This window comes from Aythya marila, assembly GCF_965140915.1.
Source record: "Aythya marila genome assembly, chromosome: Z".
In the NCBI taxonomy this organism is placed as follows: Eukaryota; Metazoa; Chordata; class Aves; order Anseriformes; family Anatidae; genus Aythya; species Aythya marila.
In genome coordinates, this window is record NC_139080.1 from 37,271,252 (window position 1) to 37,293,557 (window position 22,306).

At 42.6% G+C, this 22,306-nt stretch overlaps 1 protein-coding gene across 4 annotated transcripts in view; it reads right to left on the bottom strand.

Annotated features, from left to right (window-relative positions):
- Positions 1-16,827, bottom strand: part of MLLT3 (MLLT3 super elongation complex subunit) — a 142,994-nt gene extending 126,167 nt beyond the window's left edge. For all 4 annotated transcript variants that reach the window (XM_082783786.1, XM_082783785.1, XM_082783784.1 and 1 more), the window contains exons 1-2: positions 16,691-16,827; positions 16,332-16,512 (exon numbers count right to left, since the gene is read on the bottom strand). In XM_082783786.1, the coding sequence (XP_082639912.1) occupies positions 16,332-16,512; positions 16,691-16,702 (193 nt within the window). In that variant the 5' untranslated portion in view covers positions 16,703-16,827. The remainder of the gene's footprint in view (positions 1-16,331; positions 16,513-16,690) is intronic.
- Between the last annotated feature and the right edge of the window lie 5,479 nt (positions 16,828-22,306).

The following is a 22,306-nucleotide window of genomic DNA, read 5'->3' on the forward strand; positions in this document are numbered from 1 at the left end:
CCACACCACTTATCCTTTACCCCTGCAAATACCAAACACCAGAGAAATAGTCTGATTGATTTATTTGGTGATATGAGATTAACAATTACGAAAACAGTGAAACAGTTCAAATGCCCTGATACAAAAACAAACCAATAGAAACTAAAGCAAAAAAAAAAAAAAAAAAAAAGAAAAAGAAAAGAAATCAAGGACGTACTTGGAACATAAGCAGCAGAAAGAGTCTCATGGATATTACAGATAGATAGAAAAGCAAATCCTGGCTTTGGAGCGACCACTGCAGACAATTTCTCTTTAAACCCCTCAATTCACTGGGCAGCAAAGTTTACCAGAATAGTATCTCATACCTTGCACACTACTAACCTTATGGTCATTCAAAAAAAAAAAAATCATGGTTCTTTGGAATTGTATAAATCCTAGAAATACAAGGTAGATCTCCTCTTACGAGCCTTCCTTACCCACTGAGTGAACACAATAGACCAGTTTCGGGGAAACAACAGGGAAATAATGGGAAAGACAGGAAATCAATGAAAAAAGCTTTCTAAAATATCACATCTTCCTTTTCAAGTGAAAAGCAAAGCATTCCATTAACTTTACCTATAATACTTTTGCATAGATCTTATAGATAACCTTCTTTCAGATACAGTGCAAACTTTCCCCAAGCTCTGCAATTTCTTTCGGACCTTAACATTAATACTGCAGTGTTCTTCATGTCCCAGATCTGCAAGATGTACAACTGACAGAATTCACTACGAGTAAGTACAGTTTTACAGCAAGTTAAAGACCCTTGTACAGAGCCACAAGTTTCAAAGCCAAGACCACAATACAACTGTGGTGTCAACGCTATACTTAAGTATTTAAGGAATCTGAGGATGCATTTTGTTTTCTTTTAAATGCGGTATCTCACCTCATCTGACTGAGAACTGCCACTGAAAGAAGTCATCCTATGTTTCCTCCCACCTCTCAGCCATGCCTCTCCTGTTTGCACTGGATGGCTCTGTAGCTCTACAATCACTTCAGCTCATGGACCCAACAGAAAACATCTCGTACAGAGTTTGGAGTCAGAAGCAGTAGAAAAGGCCTGGAAGTTGTTTTCTGTTGAATGAAGGGTCTGGGCCCAGCTCACACCACTGTCACATGGAAAACCATGGCATCCCACAGACATGAGACAAGCACAGCCATCCAGTTTGGCAGCAGGCTGCATGCAGATCTAAGGCATACCACAAAACTACACTATTAAAAAGTTGTTTGTTCTTTGTATGAATCCCATAATTGTACTCAGCAGAGCCCTAAGAACAAAAATATTTATCTAATAACTGCCGTCCTTGAGAAACAGAAGGTCAAAATATTTAAATAAGGAGGTGCTGAGCTACTCTGGAAGAGCCTACCTTGAGCATTAACTGCAGCACGATAAGATTAGCCATACAGGAATTCAGCATGGTTGATAAGCTCACAAGCTGCAGATCTGCTTTTTACCAAAGATCTTGTCTTATAGATGTTTAAAAAGGAATCATGTTCCTTTTTGCTATAAGCCTTGCACAGAAAACAATGACATGGCAGTAACAGATTAAAAGAGGAGCTATAAACAAGAGGCCTTGTCATGATCTATTGCCATTTCAAGCTTCTCATGCACTCCTAAATTTCAGGATAAAAACAGATGAGCTGCAGATTCTTCCCCTCCTTTTCTTATTAAGCTGTTCTTATCTCAACCCATAAATTCTTCCACATTTCTTATCAATTCTCTTCCCCATCCCTCAGCAGGGGACCGATCGAATGAATGGCTGTGCAGTGTTTAGCTGCCTGCTGGGTGGCTGCCACAACACCAGGGTACTCAGTGTAGTCAACAGAGAAGCAAGACAAATACAAGTAAGCTGTCACCGGATGCTTGACACATTGGAAAGCAGCAGAACACTCAAAATCTCCTTTACGGAGACCCAGTGCTTCTTAACCTGTTTTTTCAAAATAAGGTCGCTAACACATCTGCAAGATGTCTTCTCCAGGCACCTGAAAAAGCAACCTACTACAGTTTCAAGCCTGCAAGCCTAACTGCTTAGGCTTGAACGGTACCTGAAGAGCAATTTGGAGTGAGACTTTCAGAAGACAGCAAGGGCATCACGCATGTACTCCCAACTAATCCGATTTTTCCAGACATGACGTCACTTGGACTACCTACTCATGCTCCATGAACTTATCCTTTTGACTTCTTAGCAATTAAGTCCTTTTTATTCTGTACATCTTCAATGATGTGACCTCATACTAAGGGAGCAAACAAACATATAATTTCACAGTGAAAGTACAGTATTAAATATTCTTGAAGTAGACAGGGTCCTTGTTGACTCTGCTCCAATAAAAAGTTTCCTAAACTGTTTCCTTTTTGTTCCTTTGAGAAAACAGAGGCACAGTTTCCATTTACAGCTTAGTTCCTGTTTCCAAAATACCCCCTTTAACTTTTTTTTTTTTTTTTATGGTGGATATAAATGGCACCAAACTGTCAAATCACAGCTATTTTCTGTGCTACCTATACAAATAGGTCTGATTTCTGGCAAGCCATAAAACAATTATGGCTGAATTCCTGTAGCCCTTTGATATCCCAGCTTGCCTGCAGGGCTTCAAAGCCATCTTGGGGCAATACTAAAATCTAACTTCAAAAAGACAGAGGGCAGATAAAACATTTAAACTCCTTGGCATTCTAACAGGAACACACCAAAATCTTAACAATAGGATAATTATATTTGAAAGGAAAGTTGCCTGAATTCTCTTGTGCCCCAGCAAAGGAAATCCATATACCATGTAATTTTTGTAAGCTTTGCATCACCTTGATCAGTTTAAAACTGCTGGTTGGATTTATAGAGAAAAGTTCTCTGCTTTACTCAAGTAGCATCCCTTGTTGCTATTTAATAGGACCTGAACTGTAAACCATCTGCTTCAGTATATAAATACCAGTCAGAGTTGATTATTCCTTTAATCCAACCAAGAAAGCCATTACTAGTTTGCTCATATCAATATATTAAGCTGACTTAAAGCAAACATAGAGAATAGACAATACACTTCAACAGTTCACATTAACACTATGTTACTGAAAGCAGAGACACAAGCAGCTGGAAAAAGCAGAGGGCAAAGAACGAACGCATATTACACCTGCCTCTGAATCTACAAAACTTACTGCAAGTTTGGAAGCCCATTTTCATATTTAAGCAGTCTTCTCACCCATTCTGGTGGGAACATACTTATCACATTTTTTCGCCACACACAATGAATAGGTAGAAAAGTTGCTGCAGAAAGTTAACATCATCCTAACAAAATCCATAATTTTGTTTCTAATCCAAATTTCTAAAAGCAGGCACAATCCTGGTGTTCCCTAGCAAGGGAAAGTGTTGTTTCATAAAGTTCTAGTGAAAGTCAAAACAAGAAGAATAACCTTTAGCTCATGCCTTTTCCTGATTTTTGCCCCCAGTACTTTCGTGACACTTCTGAAGAAACACACTTCTCGGGATCATTTAGAGTTTTGCTTAATTTTTATCAAGTCCACTATTTTCAACTTAGTCAAGAAAAGGAGTTGCAAAAGCTTTTACTCATATACCTGGCCATGGTTGGAAGGCATTTTGTACTTACCGTATTCCTAATTTGCAGTTAAGCTGGTGGGCCCCACAATGGCTTTGTGAACACAATTTCTTAGAAAAACAGTTCAAAAACAGTTATTTGAGATTAATACAAAGTAAAACAGGTTGCACAGACTGTTTGAAAGAAAATAACCATGCTGGGAATGCAGGAGGAGGAGAAGAAAGTAAACTGTATCTTCAGCGCCCCATCACATAGCAGTCTTAATTTGTTTCAGTGTTTTTCATACAAAGATACAGATGCCAGATTTGAAAATAATACTATTCAATAAAACAAAAGAGTAATGTGCCAGAAATTTTCAGCAGAGTTTAGATTAAGTTACGGATGCCTGAAGGCGAACACACTGATCTAATCACTGCATTAGGTTTCAAAACACTTATGGTTCAAGTCAGAAGAAAAATAGGCTGTTAAGATTCTAACACTACAATACATATGAACATATTTATAGAGTACATGGTAGCTATATAGCTAAATCTTAATATTTACATACTAAAAGCGTAATTAAGATGATGCACGAAACTCAGATTTTGATCAAGAAGTACCTTATCTATGCTTCAGAATAGACCACAGAGGAGGAAACTAAAACCAAAACGTGAAATTTCCAGTTGTCTAGATACAAACCAACAAATTCCCAGATTTAAGCTATTCATAAAAACACAAAACTGAAAACAAAACCTTTTAAACATTCCACCTGAAATGAATAGAGAATTTGGACCATATATTTAAAATGTCAGTCAACAAGTACTTTATTAGTATTCCAACTCCTGTAAAGTTGCAGTTCAGCCATTAACACAGAAATATCCTAAGGAAACATCCCTACAGGCCAGTATTAGTAGACTAGTATAACTAAACTTCTTTTGTTACAAAACCTGCAATATCTGTAGCAGTTGTTTAACTTTGCTTTTACAGTACTAAAAATTCAAGGAAGTAATCTAATGCAGTTCTGCTTCATGGAAACCAGATTGTTTCTATTTAGTTTCCAGGCAAAGGAAAGGATAATGAAAACAAAAATCATTCCACAGTTTATTTGACAACCTCATTTTTGTCACATATTAACTTTTATTCTCATGTACCTTCAATGGAGACATTTAGTTTGTTTGGAAAGAATTCTGTAGGTGAAAATTACACTTTCCAGCACGGGATGACTCAACTTTAACAGAAAAGCCTGAAGTAAATTCCAAAACGATTCACAACTACCATTTTAAGAACACTGTTTAAGTGCAATATCCCACAGATACTTGCAGGTTTCCCAGAACAGGGGCATTTAAACACAGTAGGTGCAGCACATCCTCTCAGCTTGGGCTGTCAGACAGGTACAGCACCCACCCAGCACTGCTGTTCCACGCTGTCGCTATTGTGAGAAGTGTGCATGTGTGCGCATTTGTGATGGGTTTCTGAAATTCATCATCCCACTAAAACAGTTTGGTCACTGCTCCTACCAAGTTTGAGCTACCGAACTGCAATAGCCAGATTCACGCGGAACATCTCTGCAACAAGGACCTGCCCCGCATGGGTCCAGCTTAATGACGGATGCCTTAATGACAGATGGGGCAACTCTCATTGTTTCCACCCAGCCAGCAGCAGAGTGCTTAGCAGTGCCTGCAGAAGCCGAGTGATCAGCTATAGCGTTGCCGAGCTACCTTGTTTGATTTATGTTCGGGGGCTGGTCTTTGAGTATTTACACAAGGCTGCGAAAGGCACCCAAAGAACTCGGATGGAATCACTTCACAGTAATATACACGCAAATATCTTGCGGCATTTCTAACAGTTGGCTGTAGGTAGTTTCCCATATTAAAAGGACATGCATTATGGGGAAGACTTGCTCTAAAGAATAATACAAGCCAGTCACTTGATAAGAAAGAATGTTAGCTTAGTAAACAGAAGTGCTGCTTGTAATAGTGCCACCTCCCCATACGCACATAATGCAGACAAACAAGGTTAATTCCACGAAACAGAACACATTTACATGTTTTAGTTGCCTTTTTTATTAAGCAAGGGACACGCTAAGACCAGCCTTCAAAAGCAAAACAAAACAGTTGTTTATAGACTGAGAAGTCAAACTCCCTAGAGTATCTTGATTGAGTCTTCAGACAACAAGGGTATCCAATTGTATGGCTATAATGCTGCTTCTCTTAACTCAGCTGTAACAAGTTACTGAGCCTATTACACGTTATGGGTAAAATCTTTTGCTGACAAAACATCACAGAAGTGCTCTGCAGAATCAGGATGACACCCGGGCTCAACTGCAAGGCTGAAGAAGAAAAGCCTCCTCAAATATACAGAACTTGTAGTTTCTGTTTTGGAACGTCTGATAGATACAAGTGGCAACCTTACAAGGTTCAGACTCAGAAAACCACACACTTCAAAAGACACTTTAGAGGAAAGAGTAATCTACAGGCAAAGAAACAGTAACTTGAGTGCCAAAAAGCAATTTTAAAACAGGAATTGTATCAGATGTGAACAGAATTCTGCAGTTAAAAAAGGTGCAACTTTAACAGGAACAGTATCAAAACATATCAAGAGCCCTCACATACTACAGAGCTCATGAGATTTTCTACCTCTAGCATAGTGCAAAGAAATTTCCTTCAGAACTGGCTTTTTAAAGGAAAGGCTAAGCAAAACAGTATGTCTACAAAACACATCTTTTGTCTGAAGCATACGTTTTCCACATATATTACTGGCATCATTGGATTCTGTCTTTATTCCTTGCCATCACTTGTTATTTTCTGAGGTGACGGAAACGTGTCTGGTTTGAGTTTTTGTGCTGTCGTTTATGACCTCAGAGAAGGGTCAGTCAGTGGTACTAGCACAACTGCACACCCACCCTCTGGTCAGCCGCTCAGCTGAGACAACAACTCGCCTAAGCACTTTCAGCACTCAGGTTTCAAGCATACGAAAGCCCTTCCTCAAAACCCAGGAGCAGGTCTCCCGTGGGGTCACCTGCCAGCAGTGGATGCCCACCTCTTCCTCCTCCTCCTCCTCACTCCCTGCAGCCCCACGCCATGGGACTGGAGCGAGTGCTCGGGCAGGGACAGGCAAAACACCACCGCTGGAGGCTGGGATGCTGGTGAGCCTGCACACGCCGCGCAGATCCCAAATGTGAGCAGCGCCTCCAACACCTGTGTGGCTTTTGGATCGTAAAAGACATCAGCTAGGTGCTGGCTGAAAAGGGTCGGGTGTTGTATTTGACTACAAAAAATAAAGTGGTGCTTATTGTTGTCTGCTTATTTCCCCAAGTTTACCCTCTCAGAGAGAAAATACTGCATTGTTGGCCTGACAGTATTACAAGAGCATGCTGTTTGTTTTAGAAGTGAAAGCTGTTCAGCTTTAAACATTTATGGATATCTAAAGAAATATTTTGGAATTGTTCTAACAAACTAACTTTCATTAAGATCCCCTTACAGAAACTGGTTTCAGATCTATGTTTCTATCCCATTCATATGGCTCCATGCACTTCAATATATTTTGTCGTTTTTTATTTTCTTTCTTCTATTAACATTAAATCATTTTGAGACACCAAGAATATCCAGAAATGTATCGTGCCCCAAGTCAGGCAAGCAAAAAAACAAACAAACAAAAAAAAAACAACACCACACCACAGAAAACCATAAAAAAAAAAAAAACATCAGGACATGTGCATCTCTGTATTTAGAAAGCACATGGAATTTCAAACTCAATCCACTTCTCCAGCTTTGCAGTAAAACACAGTATCAGTGCTGTGATCGCTCACAAACAGCCACTCTGCAGTTTCACAGCATACTTCAGCAAAATACCCACCTGTAGCTTATATTATGTAAGATAAATTGTGCAAAGATTATTTTTTTTTAATCTTTGTTATTGTTAATTATTGGCCCCAGTATTGAATTTCAGGACTAATTTGAATGCTATTTACCTGCTTAAAAGGAGAATAGTTACTAATCAAAATTCCTCAAGAAGACTTTTGCCCTCCTGAGTTACCACAAGTGCTTTTAGACCTGCCCTATTTCCCTCACAGGATGAAGAGCTCAATGACTGCTGGCTTCCAGCCCATGATATCAAGTAGTTCTGTCTTAACTAAATCTCAACATCATTCCTTTCTGGATTATTTGCCCTTTAAAGTTAGCACATGAGAAGTAAAACAACACCTCCCTGTAAATAAACACAGGAAGTCCTTGATTTTCCTTACGAGTCTAGAAATAGAGAACACCTTGTCTGTCAACCCTTGTTTCAAGTGGTATGCGATATTCATATTACTTCTGTCCAGAGTGGGCAAAATAATATGCAGCTCATTGAGTTGGGTGGAGTTTTTCCTCTATAAGCTTCAGAAAAGCAGCCACAAATAGTAAGTTTAGACATACAACAAGCTGCTCAGTGTCCTAACAATCAGCAAAGTTTAATCCACCCCATATTTCTCAGTTCAGTTCTGCTTCTTTTTAACGTGTAATAGTGTAGCTTGCACTGTAACCTCTGTTACCACAACCACCTGAAGACCTACCTTGGTGTTTACACCAAGAAAACACCTATCTTGGTGTTGAACTTCAAGAGCAAAGTTCCACACAACAAATGCACACATCCTACTGTACCGACACGTTTGCTTGTATGAAATTACATGTGGCATGCTGAAGCCATAAGCAGGCGATTCGCACGGACCAACCACTCAGACCAGGTCCTAGCCTGAAGGCAGCAGCACACAACCCACCACCGGTGTGACACTGCAGCAGACGAGGTGTCGAAGCAGAGCTCCTCCAGCAGCACAAGAGGCAGGCCTGTGCTCCTCTGAGGGGACCACCTGCCCACCCAGGAGCCCTCAGCAAGACCCAGAGCACGATGTCCCCTCTGCTGGCAAGCATCAGAGGCATGTCAGCATCCGTACCCTGTGCATGGGAGCACCATCACAAGGCGGCTGATGAAAGAAGCTCTTCCCATGACTGGCTGCCTGGCAGCAGAGACTTGTCCACTAACACTTAAAAAACAAAACAAAGAAAAAGACAAAAAGCAGCCTGGAAAGAAGCTTTTTTTCTTTTAAAATAGGTACTAGGAAACAGGTTTTACCTAGCAATAAACATTTTTAAATTATTTTCTAAACTGCAGAATTAATATTTTAGCTGTATCCTTTAATGGTAGGCAGTATAAGGCATTTCATTAAAAAAAAAAAAAAAAAAAACTCTTCACACAAAGACTTAAGTACAAATATTTTAAATACCACTCTGTTCTTCCTCCCTTTTATGTATGAGAAAGCACAGCAAAAAGCCAACAGAAATGCAAAAAAAAAAAAGACAAAAAAAACATTTTCCATTAGAAGCCAAGTGGCTTGCGACAGGATGAGGAAGCATAATTTTCAGACAAATGTACAGAAGTGCTAGAATTTGATTGTCACTTTGTTCTCATGTGCCCATCAATCACTGCAAAATGATCCCACATGAGCTAAACTCCACTGTTTCAAACATACTGGTGACCAGCACAGCAATCTCACAAAAATGAATGCCGTCAAACTGCAGCAGCCTGCAGACCAGATTAAGCCTTTGTAAATTAGCCTGTTTAGCTATCACAGGCGTTATCAATAGGCTCTGCCAGGTTGCAGCTATCAAGTTTTAAGTCTTCTCCACAGGTTCCAACACAAAGGACAGAACAACACTCCAGCATTTCGTTCCAAAGCCTAAACCAAAACCAACAAAAAAACAAACCCCTCCAATCTCACTGCATGTCAACGTGATAATAACAGCCTTCGTACCTTGAACAACGTCACCAAAAGTAACATAAACTAAATTAACAAAATCTTACAGATTATATCTGGAGTTCCTATCACCTAATCTATAATAGTAAATAGATACATAGGAAAATCTTTAAGACACCTATTTTTTTCTAAAGATAAAAACTGTTGCTACTTTTTTTTACTGCTATACAAACAACAAACGTTTTCATTTTCTCACATAAATTTTATAACTGTCTACTGATTTAAAAATGCTGAGATCTTCCCCCTCATTTTACAAAAGAAGCAACAGAATTTATCTCATGCACAACAACCTGGTTCTCCACACTTCTTTCAAATGACTACTGCTCTACAGCTACCCAATTCCTTCTGTATGATGACCCTGAAACTGTACTTCGTCTCCTACCTTTTTAACATCTGGAAGACTTAGTTACAGAATTAATACTGTAGCTTCAGGAAACCCTAACCACAACTTCTTAAAACTAAAAATACCATGAATACCATTTCATTGTTAATAAAGTTAACTTGACATGAGATAAATGCTGTATGCCTTTACTAGTAACCTAGGCTCATTTTTAAGAACTGTGAAATGAGAATCCGAGCTGACAAATCAGTTTCTCCCTTGTAGAAACATGCTGTATGGGAACACAAAAAAAAAAAAAAAAAAAAAAGAATCCAGCAGGAACTACACATCCCATGGAGGAGAACGATAATAAATGCAAAACACACAGTTATCCACAATTAACAACATGCAAGTAATCTTTTAAAGCATAACTTAGTGATGCTGGATGATGTAGCAGCCTTGTTAGTCATGTGTCCTGTTACACTGAGGTACTACAGACTGTACAATCACTGAGTACCTTTAGCAGGGATAAGAACCCATTGTCACACTTCCATCTTAAACTTCATTTAAATTGAATGCAATGCATTTCATCCCAGACAGCAAACCAATTCTGTTAAGGACTGACAAATATACGCAGTAGGTTTTAAACTAGTATTACTTAAATGATGCAAAAATACATGGAACAGAGCTGTATACTCATAAAACAGATGTATGCTGCCCAAGTCCTTATTACACTTTGACTTCGAAATAAAGTGTCATCTTCAAACTTGATCACGTTTAGAGACATACCAGAGAAGTGAAATTTCTTAGAAAAAGGTTTAGAAAAAGGTTCTTTAGAAAAAGGTTTTCCTCTACCAGTAGCATCTTATTTTCAGAGCTGCCAGCATTTACTGACAGCACTCACGTAATGATGAAACTTGATAGCTTCACTATATCCAACCTCTTCTCAGTCTCTGAGAAAGAGCAGTGAGAAATGCCCTTGTGATTTACACTGGGCTGAATTAGAAACTGCATTTGAAAACACCTATGTATTCTCACGGCTCTTCAGCTGCTTATTAAAGGAGTAGCAACGTTATATCTCTAGAGTTCTTGTTAAACAAACAAAACTGCCCACTAGACATCCCAAGTTCTATCTGGCTGCAACTGGATTCCACTGACAAGCAAATCCACAGCCCATAACAACATCTTCACAAATTAAATCAGCAATGCCTGCCCTAAAGTTGCAGTATTGAACCTGATACTCCTGAACACTGTATCTCTAAGACTGATAGATAAAGAAATTCCTACGTAGCCTACCCCTCCAGGTGTGATAGATTTGGAAAAAAAAAATGAAGTTAATTGTAGCTCTCTTCTTCCTAAGTTCTTAGAAGTGCAGCTAAATACCCTACTAAAATATCCAACAGAAAACTGTTTTCTGACAATCAGAAGTAGACTGTCAGTAATCTACTGACAGTCAGTAGACTGACCATCTACTTAAAGGAAAACTCAAGTTGTACACTAAATAAGAAGATGGCTGCTGGTCTCTATCCTCACACCTCTCTATTTACTAAAACTGATAGAAAGCTAAGCCTCTCATTGACTTTAAATGGGGCAGGGCATGGCTACTATCTTTTCATACTTCATATTAAAAAAGAAGATGATCACCAAAAGAATAAAAAATTAAGTGAGAAACATGAGAAAGATAATATGGACAGGCCATTTTCTCCCAACTTTTACAAGACAAAACACGAACTACTAAAAGCAGCTTTTGCATTATGGTCAACAAATTAATAATAGGTCTACAAACAGAGGGAAAGATCAAGGATCCTCTTTGCATTTCTTCCATACATCCTAATACAGTGAAATATATTGAAAAGAAAATTTAAAAACAAAACCACTATATAGTCAGGGGGAAATGGATCAGTATTTTCTAATTAAAGCTAAATCTAAGGTACTTTATTGATTTCCTTAGCCAGCATATTTTCAATAAATACTTTCAGGAAGCTTCATGAAGCATTTTTAAAGCTGTAAGATGGGACACTAGAGACTGTTTAAAATACATCATTGGATGTACTTTCACAAAAGGAATAAGCTGTCACTAAACTAAAATTGTCTCACTTTAAACATTCTTTTTAAGTAGCAAAACAAAACATCTCCATGGAGTAGCTTCATTACATCCTGACAACGTACAACCTGTCCATTACAAGTCCAGTGACTGATACAGCTAACACTGTACAACAAATCCAGGTGTGTAGGAGCAGAATTTGACTCTCACTTTTGATTTTCCAGGTAGTATACACAGAAAAGAAAGCCATGAGTCTTTTCCCCTTATTCCACATTGAAAAGAAGTCTCCCCTTCATAAAAAAATAATTCTGCATACTAAATTAGGGTTTATCTACAGATACATTTTCTCAAGAAGTCCTTACAAACACACCGAAGGATGCTTTTTACAAAGTTTCCACTCTACAGCTGCATTCCTGTACACCAAGGATGTCAGAGACACAAGCGTGTACCACCCTGTACCACGAGATGCCAGAGATTAAGTCTGCTTGCGGGTTTGCAGGGCAGCCACTTCCATGAGGAAAAACGCATGCATTCTGCCATCTGTTGATACCATGCTTCCCCTTCCAGAAGATTCACATCTTGCCACCCACCCCACAAAGTACCGTGGTCTTTAGAACAAAATCACCTTAAAAAAAATTAACAAACAACAATAAAATGCAGAAAGACTGCTTCTTTCAGAGTTTCTTCCTCCTCGCTGTAACTCCTAGAAAATGACAGATTGAGGAGAGGAGAGTTCCTAATTCTCATAAGGAAGATTTTTCAGAAAAACTGCGTAGTTGAACTGCGGGAACAAAACTGGAAAAGCTATCATGGGAGAAGGGAAAGACTGTTTTTATTGGAAAGCAATCATTGGCACTTCCTACAGTTGCTAAATCTATTATGAAGTGTTATGGTCCACCAAAGCTTCATTTTGCACTAGCAGACAACCCTTAGAAAAAAGGAACGGTACTGGAAATGTGGATTTTCTAAATAACATTACAGTTTGGTCCAGCAGTGTAACAAGCAGCTCCACTTGCATCACTTAGTTCAAGAAGTTTTAGTGATGTACAACACATGATATGACAACGTGAGGCAGTAACCATTGTTCCCCTCAAGTCCATGGGGAAAAGCAACACCTTCCCTTCCGCTTTTCAAGTTACAACTTCCTGCTCTCCAAACCTGCACTTTTATATTAAGTTATTTGCACAGAAATATTAGTCCACCCCTTTTTAATAAGGAAAAAAAAAAATAATGAATTTGTCAAAATGCACCACCAATTAGCAGAAACTTAACCACAGCCACACCAGCTGCAATGCAGTCTCCAATAATCACTTAAAATGAGCCGCTGGAGGATATCAAGGGATGTGTTCCCTTACTCGACCGAAATGCTGCGAGGCAAATAGCAAGCTAGGCTGTTGCTACAGAGCATCAGCAATCATAAGAGGAATAAAGTTTTTCTAAACCACTTAGCATCTTCAGAAATAAGAAGATACATTGTCATAAAGAGCAACAGCTCCTCTTTTGGAGGCAGTTCGTTGGTTATGCAGCAGACCAAAACGAACCATAACCCAGTGGCAAATCCTGTTCCATGGGTGTGCTTTCATGCTGTACTCCTGTACACAGCACAGCTTCCTTCACACAACTGGAAAAAGGTAGCACAACACATGATTTGAAATAAAGCTAGAAACCTAGTAATTTTCCATGCCTTCTGTTAACCAATTTACTTAAGCATCATGAAACAGGCTAAATTTGAAAACTCTTTTTTGGTTCATTGTTTGTTGTGTTTGTTTTTTTTTTTGGTGACTGCATGATCTTAGAGAGCTTTTGCCTTGCAAAACTCTGCTCCAGAATGGGGCCTGGGTACGATATACTTTCTTTATTCTGACCAATAGTCCTGCAGTCCCCCCAGTGAAGCCACTCATGGAAGTCAGATGGCAGAAGCAAGCCATTAGATGTGACAAAGTGCAGGGAACCATGGAGAATGGCTGTATGCTCTTTTGTGCAAGGACGAACTGGAGCACTTGGTCATCATAAGGCAAACAACAGAAAACAAAATTGCTGCCAAGCTCAAGTTTTTAAGGTGAGATAGTGAAGGAGGCTCGTTCATTAAGTGGCTGTAGATAATACACACTCTGTTCCCCACCAGTCACCATCACCTTCCCATCTTGACTGGGCACACAAATCAGCCTGTTCCGCACTGTGGAAACTCAAATGCTGTTCCCAGCTACATTCCCACCTTAAAAATAATGCAACTTCAGTGTATAGGACCCTGCCTGCCCTGCAGCAGCTATTAGAAGAACAAACACAGGGACACACCTTTGTTTGCAAACTTACCTCCAACCTCCACTATTTCCAAAATCCCTGGTACAGTCAGAAGAGATAGGCAAAACCAGAGCTGTAGCCAAACCGACATTCACCCAGCTATTCTCATAAACAAGTAAAGCAAGCGCATGGAAAAGCTGCTTCAGAAAATAATTCACTTCCCCTCCCTCGATGTTTGGATGACTATGCCAGCAATAAAGTGAGCTGGTAGCATAAATGCTAGGAGCTAATAAAGCCCATGATAGCCTATTCATTTATTATTCTCAAATTGATCCAAGGGTTTTGCAAACAGACTTAATGAATTAGAACTTTTCCTCACAAGCACACACGTCAGGGCAGCCATTCACAGCACGAATCCAGAGATACACAGATCACTCACCAAGAAGTTCAGTCCTACAGCCAGTCCCTATCCTGACACTTAGCTTTGATTAACATTGTACACCTACGTCTGCTCATGAAAGGGGAGGCTCAGGATTAGTTTGAGAACTTATCAAGTAACTCCAAGTGGCCGGTTATCTTGTAACAAAGCAATAAAGCATGTCGCAACTTCAGGGACAGCGACTGAGAACCAGTACGCAAACACCAACCAGTGGGTACGGCTACCAGCAAGCCTCCTACTCCCACGGAACAGGCAACACTTCCACCGCTACAGCGAAGGCCATCTGAGGTCAGATCAAACCAGCAGCCCCGACTTACAGAGCTAAGAAAACCCAGAATATTTCTGGCAAAGACGTTAACCATATTTGTAAGTTAGAAAAACACACAAGATGTTCCCATTCACAAGGCGCACGTCACCGCCATTCCTCTAAACACATCTGAACACAAGAGAGCGTGCTAGATAACTCAAACACAGCAGCACAATGCTCATCTTTTCCACCGTGATTTCGAGGGCCTGAAGTCCCTCACGCTGCCCCCCAACTCCTCTCTGCTGCAGTTTTAGGGAGGGGGAAGCAAAGCCTAGCAGGGAACAGAGCGCTCACCATCTCGTCCTACGGCAGCCGCTCCCACCGAACAGCCCATATTCTCCTATGATCCGAGTCATGTGCAATCACAAAATGACAAGTCCCCTCCCGGGCTATATAAGCTGGCATCTTTCCCAGCAGCTGCCACATCATGAAAAAGATGCACAGAAATAAAACTCCAAAACAAACACTTTAAAACAATGGCTTAAATGACTGCATAACTAGCTTCAGCAGCTGTAGACACAAAGCACTCGCTGGAGCAAACCATGCCATCCTTCACTTGCCGAAGTCCTCATATATTCTTACTAGCGAGATCCACATCGCCCCTAGCAATCACCCCTAGCTCTGGGCTGCAAAGTCATGTTCCCCAGGGCCAGACAGAAACAAGTAGATAAATAAATACAGAGTCAGTGATAAAAGCAGAGTGCTGTAAGCACCCGCTACACAGAGACCAGCCTTCAAAGTATTAAACGTACTTTCTCTCCCCAACTTCAATATAACTATGTTCATTCACTACGTACAGACAATGCCATTGCGCCTATTTGGGCTATGCAGAGCTCAGTTTTTCTTCCAAACTATTTAGACTGACCTGAAGTCACGTTTTTCTGCACAAGAAACAGGGAAATAGGAAAGAAAGGAAGGCTCCACGGTGCATCTGGGCAACTTAATTCACTGGGAATATCACAGTACTACAAGCCACTGAAAACAGTTTGTGCAACCCCATCCGGCTTTTACACGGACTTTGAAACATATTCGGCTTTACGATGACAAAAGGGAAATAGCAGCTCATGCTCGAGCAGAGGATCTCGGCAGCTGAAGCGCTGCTGCTCTTACAGGGCACTGGTTGAGGCAAGGAAAACGCTCTTGGAGAACCTCAATAACTGATGTAAAAACGCATCAAGAGTCGCAGCTCGCCGCCCTTGAACCGAGCCAAAAATTTAAGTTAAAAATCAAGTCAAAGCACGGCTCTACCTCGCCGCAGAGCGGCTTTCCCATCCCAGCGCTGGGAAACGTGCTGCCTCTGCCCCCCGCACGCCCGACTCCTGCCCTGCACCGCTCTGGGCAGCGAGGACCCCGCTCCCGGGCTCTGCGGGTGCTGAAGGTGCCGTGGGGACCCCAGACCCGTGGGGAGCCACCAGGGTGCCCAGCAGGGAGAGGAACCTGCTCACAAAGGAGGCACCCGTCCTCCTCCTTTTGTCTGCACCGCTACCTCTCCGCGGCAACCCGGGCACCGCCGGGGGACCCCAGACAAAAGGCTCCGGGGCACCCCTGGGGGGGGGGTGCAGACCCCTTTTTGGGGGGAGGGTCTGCGGCTGGTTTGGGGGGCGGCCGAGCCCCCCCCCGGGTGGGCGAGGAGCCCCCGCTTTTGTTCCCTACCTCTCTTGGGGCGGGGGAAGCTCTCGTGCAGGTGGAAGACGACCTTCTCCACGAAGTGCTGGATGTTGCTGTGCTCGGGCCCCCGGACGAACACCATCCAGTCGTGGGTGAAGCCCTCCACCGTCGGCTTCTTCCTCACCTGCGCTCGGTGCCCCAGCTCCAGCTTCACCTGGACGGCGCACTGCGGGGCGGGCGGCGAGCACCCCACGGGGAGAGAGGAAAATAAATACAACAATAATAATTAAAAAAAATAATAAATAAATAAATACAGAATAAATACAAAAATAAAGGAGAAACGGCAATAAGCACAGGATAAAAGCACGGGACGGGAACACGCCGGGGCGCGGCGCGGTACTCACCGAGCCGGCCATGCCGGGGCGCCGGCCCCGCCGGGCGCTCGCTCCTGCCCCTGCCCCTGCCCCGGCCCCTGCCCCTGCCCCCGCCGCCGCCCCGCGGCGTCAGCTCATGGGGACGGGGAGCGGCGGGGGCGGCCGCGGCCGGCGGTGGGCATCGTCTGCCTGCCGCCCCGCCCCGCCCCGCCCCGCTGCCGGCCTCCGTCCACCTCCTCCCCGCCCTCCTGCTGCTGCTGCTGCTGCTGCTGCTGCTGCTGCTGCCGCCCCTCCTCGCCCTGCTCCTGCTCCTGCTCCTCCTGCCCCTACCCCGCCGCCGCCCGCCCCGCTCCGCGCCCGCCCCGCTCGCAGCGCTGCCCCCGGCCCCGCCGGTTGGCAGTACGCATGCGCGCCGCGCCGCCCGGCCGGCCGCCGCCGCCGCCACACCGACATAACGGCGTGCCCAGCGGGGCGGGCGCCGCGCCGCGGCGGGCAGCCAATGGCGAGCGCCCGCCCGGCCGCCCGCCGCCCCGCCCGGACACGCCCCCCCGCCTCCCGCCGCCCTTAAAGGCACGGGCGGGCGGGGAGGTGGCGCCCGAGGGCTGCGTGCGCCCGGTGCTGGGCAGTGATAGCGCTTCTAGTCCCCAACCCAAAACGCTGCGCCGTGCCCGTGCAGGAGACCCCTCTGGCCAGCCTGGGCCAGCTGTCCTGCCCGCGTCCCCTCCCAGCTCCTGGTGCACCCCCAGGCTCCTCGCTGTCAGGGCAGCACGAGGAGCAGCAGATAAAACATCGACCTGTTATCAGCGTTATTCTCACCCTAAACCCCAACAAAGCGTCGTGTGAGCCTCTGTGAAGAAAATTAGTTCCCAGCCAAAACCGTGGCATCCAGTCAGGGGGTACAGAGCCTTTACAGCCCCTGCTGCATGAAGGCATAAACCGGTTGTTTCAAGGCTGCATGCCTGAAACTAGGTAGAGCTTGATGCCGGTATGGAGAAGGGTTGAGCACACAATTGCTTTTCTGCCTGATACTAAAGCCCATTAATTGCAAACAGCTCACTGAGCAGCGGCTGCCTCTGAAAAAATCAGGGGAGTGGCAGCATCACCTTCCTAGAGCACCTACCCAGTTACCACACCCCTGCAGCCATCAGCAGCCAGGTGTGACTCAACAGAGCTCTGAAGACACCCTGAGACACACTGGGAAACAGGCTGCCATACAAAAGTTTAAACACTGGTGGTAATGCTGATGCTTTATGAACTGCCCAGACTCCTGTTAGCAGAGCTAAACAGCACCATGCTCATGTCCCAAACTGGGGCTTGACAGAATTATTTCTACCTGCATTTAATGATACTTTGATGACATCATTTACAATGAGGACTTCGCAGGGTGTCATCCTTAATTTAAAAACCTGCACCCAGCACTTGCAATTGCTGAACTAGAATCATAGAATCAGCGGATATCCCAAGTTGCAGTGGACCCACAAGGATTATTGAGTCCAACTCCTGGCTCCACACCAGACTACCCAAAAAATTACACCCTGTGTCTAAGTGCATTGTCCAAACACTTCTTGAACTCCCGTAGGCTCAGTGCTGTGACCGCTGCCCTGGGGAGCCTGTCCCAGTGCCTGCCCACCCTCTGGGTGCAGACCCTTTCCCTAACACCCAGCCTGACCCTCCCCTGTCCCAGCTCCATGCCGTTCCCTCGAGTCCTGTCGCTGTCCCCAGAGAGCAGAGCTCAGCGCCTGCCCCTCCGCTCCCCTCCTGAGGGAGCTGCAGGCCGCCATGAGGCCTCCCCTCAGCCTGCTCTGCTCGGGGCTGAGCAAACCAAGGGGCCTCAGCTGCTTCTCATACGTCTTGCCCTCCAGACCTTTCACCATCTTTTGCCCTCCTTTGAACACTCTTTAATAGTTTTATGTCCTTTTTGTACTGTGGTGCCCAACACTAAACACAGTACTTGAGGTGAGGCCACACCAGTGCTGAGTAGAGCATGAACTTATTCCAACAATAAACATGGAGCACCAGTGACTTCCGAGCAGTAACAGGGCATGATACTTAAGTCATGACAATACTACACCATTCCTCTTTCTTCCACTCCAATGCCTATATTCTCACTTTGTGTAACACATTAACCTCTCTGCCGTTCTCAGCTGAGAATTCACAGGGAAGATAGGGAAGATGCAGTTCTCTGCTGTCAAAGTGGTGCTTCCACTCCCTTGCCAGTGTGGCAGATAGAATAAGTTTGATGACAATCATGATGCATATTTCTGCTTTCTTATTTCTGCCTTTAAAAATTACACAAATACAGTTGAATTAGTAATAAGCAAACCATAATTTATTTTATAAAGATGATGCAGTTTTTAAATGTAGTAATCAAAAATTAAGTGTTTCATATGAATGTAGTTTCATTCCCATATGTATTTCATCATAGAAGCATCACAGAATGGTTTGGTTTGGAAGGGACATTAAAGATCACCCGGTCCCAGCCCCCCTGCCATGGGCAGGGACACCTCCCACCAGACCAGGTTGCTCAAAGCCCCATCCAGCCTGACCTTGAACACTTCAGGGTGGGTGAATTAACAAACTCTCTGTGCAACCTGTTTCAATGCCCCACCACCCTCTGAGTAAAGAATTTCCTCCTAACCTTTAATCTAAATCTCCCCTCTCAACATTGAACATATTCATATTCATGCTCAACATGTTGAATGTGTTGAACTGTCAGTAGTAAAGTAGAAAGTGGAAGAATGCTCAGTGATACAGATTCGTTATGGAAACAGATCTACAGAATGATTTCTATACTCACTGACTGTAGTATTGTCCCTAAGAATCTTTTTTTTTTTTTTTTTTTTTTTCCCCTGTGTACCCTCAGCTTTAACACTTGAGGACTACAGAATGTTGCCTTAAAATATTCAGGTACAGACATCATTTTATTACGGAAATGTATGCTGGAGACACTGCAGTTCAAAATCCCACTATATATCAACTTCTGTCTTCGATACATCTTGCTAGCTACAAAATAAATCCTCTTACATTCTCTCCCCACATTCCTGGGCAACTCTTCAAAGATCTTGACGGCCTGTTTGTTTTTGACTTCCTTATATACATAATAGTTTGACATCATGAAGAATATATTTGCTTCTTATGCTGCGGCAGAAGTCGGGGCTTCTTTGTGTAATAAATTATGTTCTGTTGTGGGGTACCTACAGGCAGCTAAGTACCACATAGCTATTCACTCACCCCTCATCTGCCAGTGAGATGGAGGAGAGAACAATAAAAAACAAAAACAACAATAACAAAAAAAAACAAAAACAAACAAAAAAAAAACCAGCTTGTGAGTTGAAAGACAGTTTAATATGACAGAAGAGAAAAGGAAAATAATAGCAGTAAAAGAATTTTTACTTTTTTTTTTTTTTTTTTTTTACAATGCACATGATGCACAGTGTAGTTGCTCACCACACACCAAGCAATGCCCAGCCTGTCCCTGGGCAGCATGTCCTCCCCCTTCCCCAGCCAGCCACCCCCATTTATTGTTCAGCATGACATTATATGCTACGGAATATCCCTTTGGTCCATATGGGCCAGCTGTCCTGGCTGTGTCCCCTCTCAGCTCCTGGTGTACCCCCAGCCTCTTTGCTGGCAGGGCAGCATGAGGAGCTGAAAAGTCCTTGGCTCTGTGCGAGCACTGCTCTGCAACAACCAAAACATTGGTGTGTTATCAACATTATTCTCATCTGAAATCCAAAACACAGCACCATACCAACTACTAGGAAGAAAATTAACTCTGTGCCAGCTGAAACTGGAACAGAAAATTAGCCCTGTCCCACGTAAAACCAGAACAGAAAATGAACTCTATCCCAGCCAAAACTGGGACAGTGCTGTATAAAAATAAAACCCTTTTTTTCAACTCAGTTTTTATGGTAAAAAATAATATGGACAATCTCTGTGTATGAGTCATCATAGTTTTGTCAAGTAGGACCAAGGCAGACAATGAAACAAATCAAACACAAAAAGAAAACTATCACATCATTTGGAATTTTTCTACTTCTTGTCCACCTCCTTCTTGCTCTTTTTCTTCCACCAAGATCTGAATCATTCTCCCCAGGTTTGTTCTGGAAATCCTTATTAGTCAATACAAGCTTTGGGCTTGCTCAGATTGATGATTCCCTTTGTATAACAGCGCAAATGATCCACAGCTATAGATTTGAGGAAAAGTCACAGTGGGCCTGATCCTGAATGCATATTCATTTGCCAGGATCCACGGTAGAAATGGAAGCACCATTTCCCATTCTAAAGGTCTGCAAAGCTGATTACTGTCCTACACGTTAAAAGCCACGTTAACCCATTTTTAGAAAAGATATACCTGTACACAGAAATTTATTTGCTCTGGTTTTCTCAGAAGGTTCAAAAGATAGGATTTGATTTCTTTCTTTCCTCACACTATAATAATTCTAAGACGGGAGCAATTCCCTTAGACCTGGCAGCATCAGGTCATCATATCCTGCAAAGAGAACAAATAAGACACACGAAAGAACTGTTGTCTGTCTCCACAAAGTCTGTGACTCTGTGCTCCTACTAGCTTTTATGCTGAAGTAAAGAAACCAAAGTGCCTTTTGGATCTCTGCAGATTTTTCTTGAAAGCTATAAAACTACATATAACCACTTCAATAGCAGTCTTCTCTTGTTACTTTATGACATCTTTGGCATTTTTGTTTTAACAGAATTAGAGTATAGATCACTAAAATTTCAAAAAAAAAAAATCATGTCACTTAAAAAGAGTGAGAGGAATTTTCATGACAGTGTAGGCAAACAGACTGCCTATTTTACCAGGAGTTCCAATATAGCTGGTGAAATCAGAACCTGTTTAATGAGAGAGAAGGTGTCCAAACACTGAAGAGTATCCACTACACTGTATAACCAGGGTTGCTGGATTTTTAACTTTCTTAAGATACCTGTGAGACAATACTCTTTTCTGTATTCCCTTAAGTTGGTGCATTTTCTGGCAGAGACTCACACACCATACTCCATAACTCGGGGTTCTACAGGAAGGAATGGAGCTGGATGGTCCTTTGGAGTCCTCTCTGCTGATTTTTATTTCTTATGTATTTGGGCAGAAGTATTTTCCTCTTGACTTAGGACAGGACTGAACCAATACAAGCAGTACTGAACCAATACAGGCCATTTTCCCGTGTTGTACATCAATGTAATACTGGAAATGCTTCAACCTGACTTTATTCACTCATATTCTTTTTGACTATTTATTTGAGGGCAGTCAGTTGACTAATGTGTACTCAGAAATGCCTGCAGACTCAGATCCAAATTTGAAGAGATAAAGGGAATTATTTAGCATGTCAGTTGTGAAGCAATATTGGTTTTTAGACCCAAAAAACAAACAAACAACAAAAAAAAAAACTAACATTTGTATTTAAGCTGAAGGGGTTGTGATGCCATTACAGACATTTTAAAAATGTATCAATTTTACACTTTAAGTTGACAGAAGCAGAATCAAAGAATGATCCTGAGCTGGTTAACCAACAAACTGGTGCAATCATTTTTTCATTTTGGATGAGCAGTTAAAACAACCATTCTTTGATCTCATTATGGCAGATGGATGCAATTATGTGCATATTAAAGTGCAAAGACTCTGGGTCAAAG